Consider the following 1,654-nt stretch of genomic DNA (forward strand, 5'->3'; position numbering starts at 1 on the left):
CCTGCTTTTCCTCCTCTTTCCTGGTTCACTTGGGTTGTTCCAGAGAAAACTGGACTTTTTTTTTATTTTTTTCTATTTTTCCAATAATTTTAAAATCCTGGGAATCCATCCCAGGCCTGGATCATCCAATCCCTGCTGTCAGCTTTCTTAGGAACACTGTGCTGGGAATGGGGAGGGATCCAGCCTCCTGAAACTCATCCCAATCCCAGATTTTGGGAGGTTTTATCCCACTTTTCCTGGGAAACCTGCAGCATTTCAGGAGGGACCCGTGGCTGTGAATTCCAGGGGGTGGAGGAAACCGTTCCAAAGCAGCTGGAATGTGGGAGGGATGTGAGGAAATCCTTTCTCCTGTGCTGGCAGCACACCCAGCCTCCCTTTCTATCCAGGAGATCCTGGATAAGATCCCTGCATCCACGAGGGGTGCAAGGAGCGGGATTTGGAGCATAAAACCGAGGGGGAAAAGTGTCAAAAATGGAGAATTGTGGTTTTTTTTCCCCCAGATCTCCCAGGTGTGCCAGCTGTGCCAGCAGTCTCCCAGGCTCTTCTCCAACCACGCTGCCCAGCTGCACACGCTCCTGGTGAGTTTTTGGGGTCAAACCTGGGAATTCTGCATCCCACCCGGAATTCCAGAGAGGAGATTCCCTGGGAATTACAGATCTGCAGCCCTGCACTGCTTGGGGGAGCTCATCCCCACCTGGAAACCCGTTGGAAACGGAATTCCAGGATGGGTTGGGCAGGCAGGGGCACTTCCCACTATCTCTCCAGCAATTCCTGGAGAGAAAAATCCCATTTTTTCTGTGGAGAAAATTCCTGGGATTTGGCTTTTCCTGGGTATTTTTGACATCCAGGCCTTGTCTGGCAGCAGTTCCTTCATGAAGGGAGGGGGAATTTGGGAGGAATCAGCTGAAAAGGGGAAATCCAGGGATTTCAACTGTGCCCACTGGAGATGGCTTTATGTGGGAATTATAGAAGGCAAAAGGTTTTTGTAGGGAATACTGAGTTCTCCATGATTTTAATAAAGATTTTTTTAGCTAAAATAAGCTTTTTTCCCCATGAATAATTTTTTTAAAGGACATTTTGTGGAAATTCCTTATTTTCCCCACACCTGAGACTCGATGCTCCCTTTTTCCTCCTGTTATCCCAATATTTCCATGGATTTGGGAATGTTTTGGGCTGCATTCCCAAAAAATATCCTTTCTTTTCCAGGGTCTCTATTGCATCTCTGTCAACTGCATGGATAATGCAGAAGCACAATTCACTACAGCACTGAGGGTGAGATTTTATTGCCAAATTTTCTCCTGGAAACTTAAGGATGGCAATGTGAATTTAGAAGGGAAACCTTCCTTAATTCCATTATTTATTAACGATTTTCCTTGGATTGAGGGGGGATTTTTAACATTAGAATATCAACGTGTGAGTTTTTTAGCCAGGATATTTTAATGGGAATGAACAAATGGTGAGGAAAAGACTGAAATATTTGGGGATTTTCTCCTTTCCAGCTCACAACCCACCAGGAGCTGTGGGCGTTCATTGTCACCAACCTGGCCAGCGTCTACATCCGGGAGGGGAATCGGCACCAGGAGGTGAGCTGGGCTCTCCCTAATCCTGCTTTTCTGTGGAGAAAATCCCTGAAATTCTGCTTTTTCTGGGCTTT

The 1,654-nt window shown here is 46.4% G+C and overlaps 1 protein-coding gene across 1 annotated transcript in view; it reads left to right on the forward strand.

The window, feature by feature from the left end:
* The window catches only part of LOC102032751 (MAU2 chromatid cohesion factor homolog), a gene marked incomplete at its 3' end in the record, with an annotated part of 8,952 nt that extends 7,360 nt beyond the window's left edge, over nucleotides 1-1,592 (forward strand). Inside the window, exons 11-13 of the mRNA XM_031065602.1 lie at nucleotides 501-578; nucleotides 1,207-1,272; nucleotides 1,500-1,592. Coding sequence (XP_030921462.1) covers nucleotides 501-578; nucleotides 1,207-1,272; nucleotides 1,500-1,592 — 237 coding nt within the window. The remainder of the gene's footprint in view (nucleotides 1-500; nucleotides 579-1,206; nucleotides 1,273-1,499) is intronic.
* Nucleotides 1,593-1,654: the final 62 nt, after the last annotated feature.

This window comes from Geospiza fortis, unplaced genomic scaffold (assembly GCF_000277835.1).
Source record: "Geospiza fortis unplaced genomic scaffold, GeoFor_1.0 scaffold395, whole genome shotgun sequence".
Lineage (NCBI taxonomy): Eukaryota > Metazoa > Chordata > Aves > Passeriformes > Thraupidae > Geospiza > Geospiza fortis.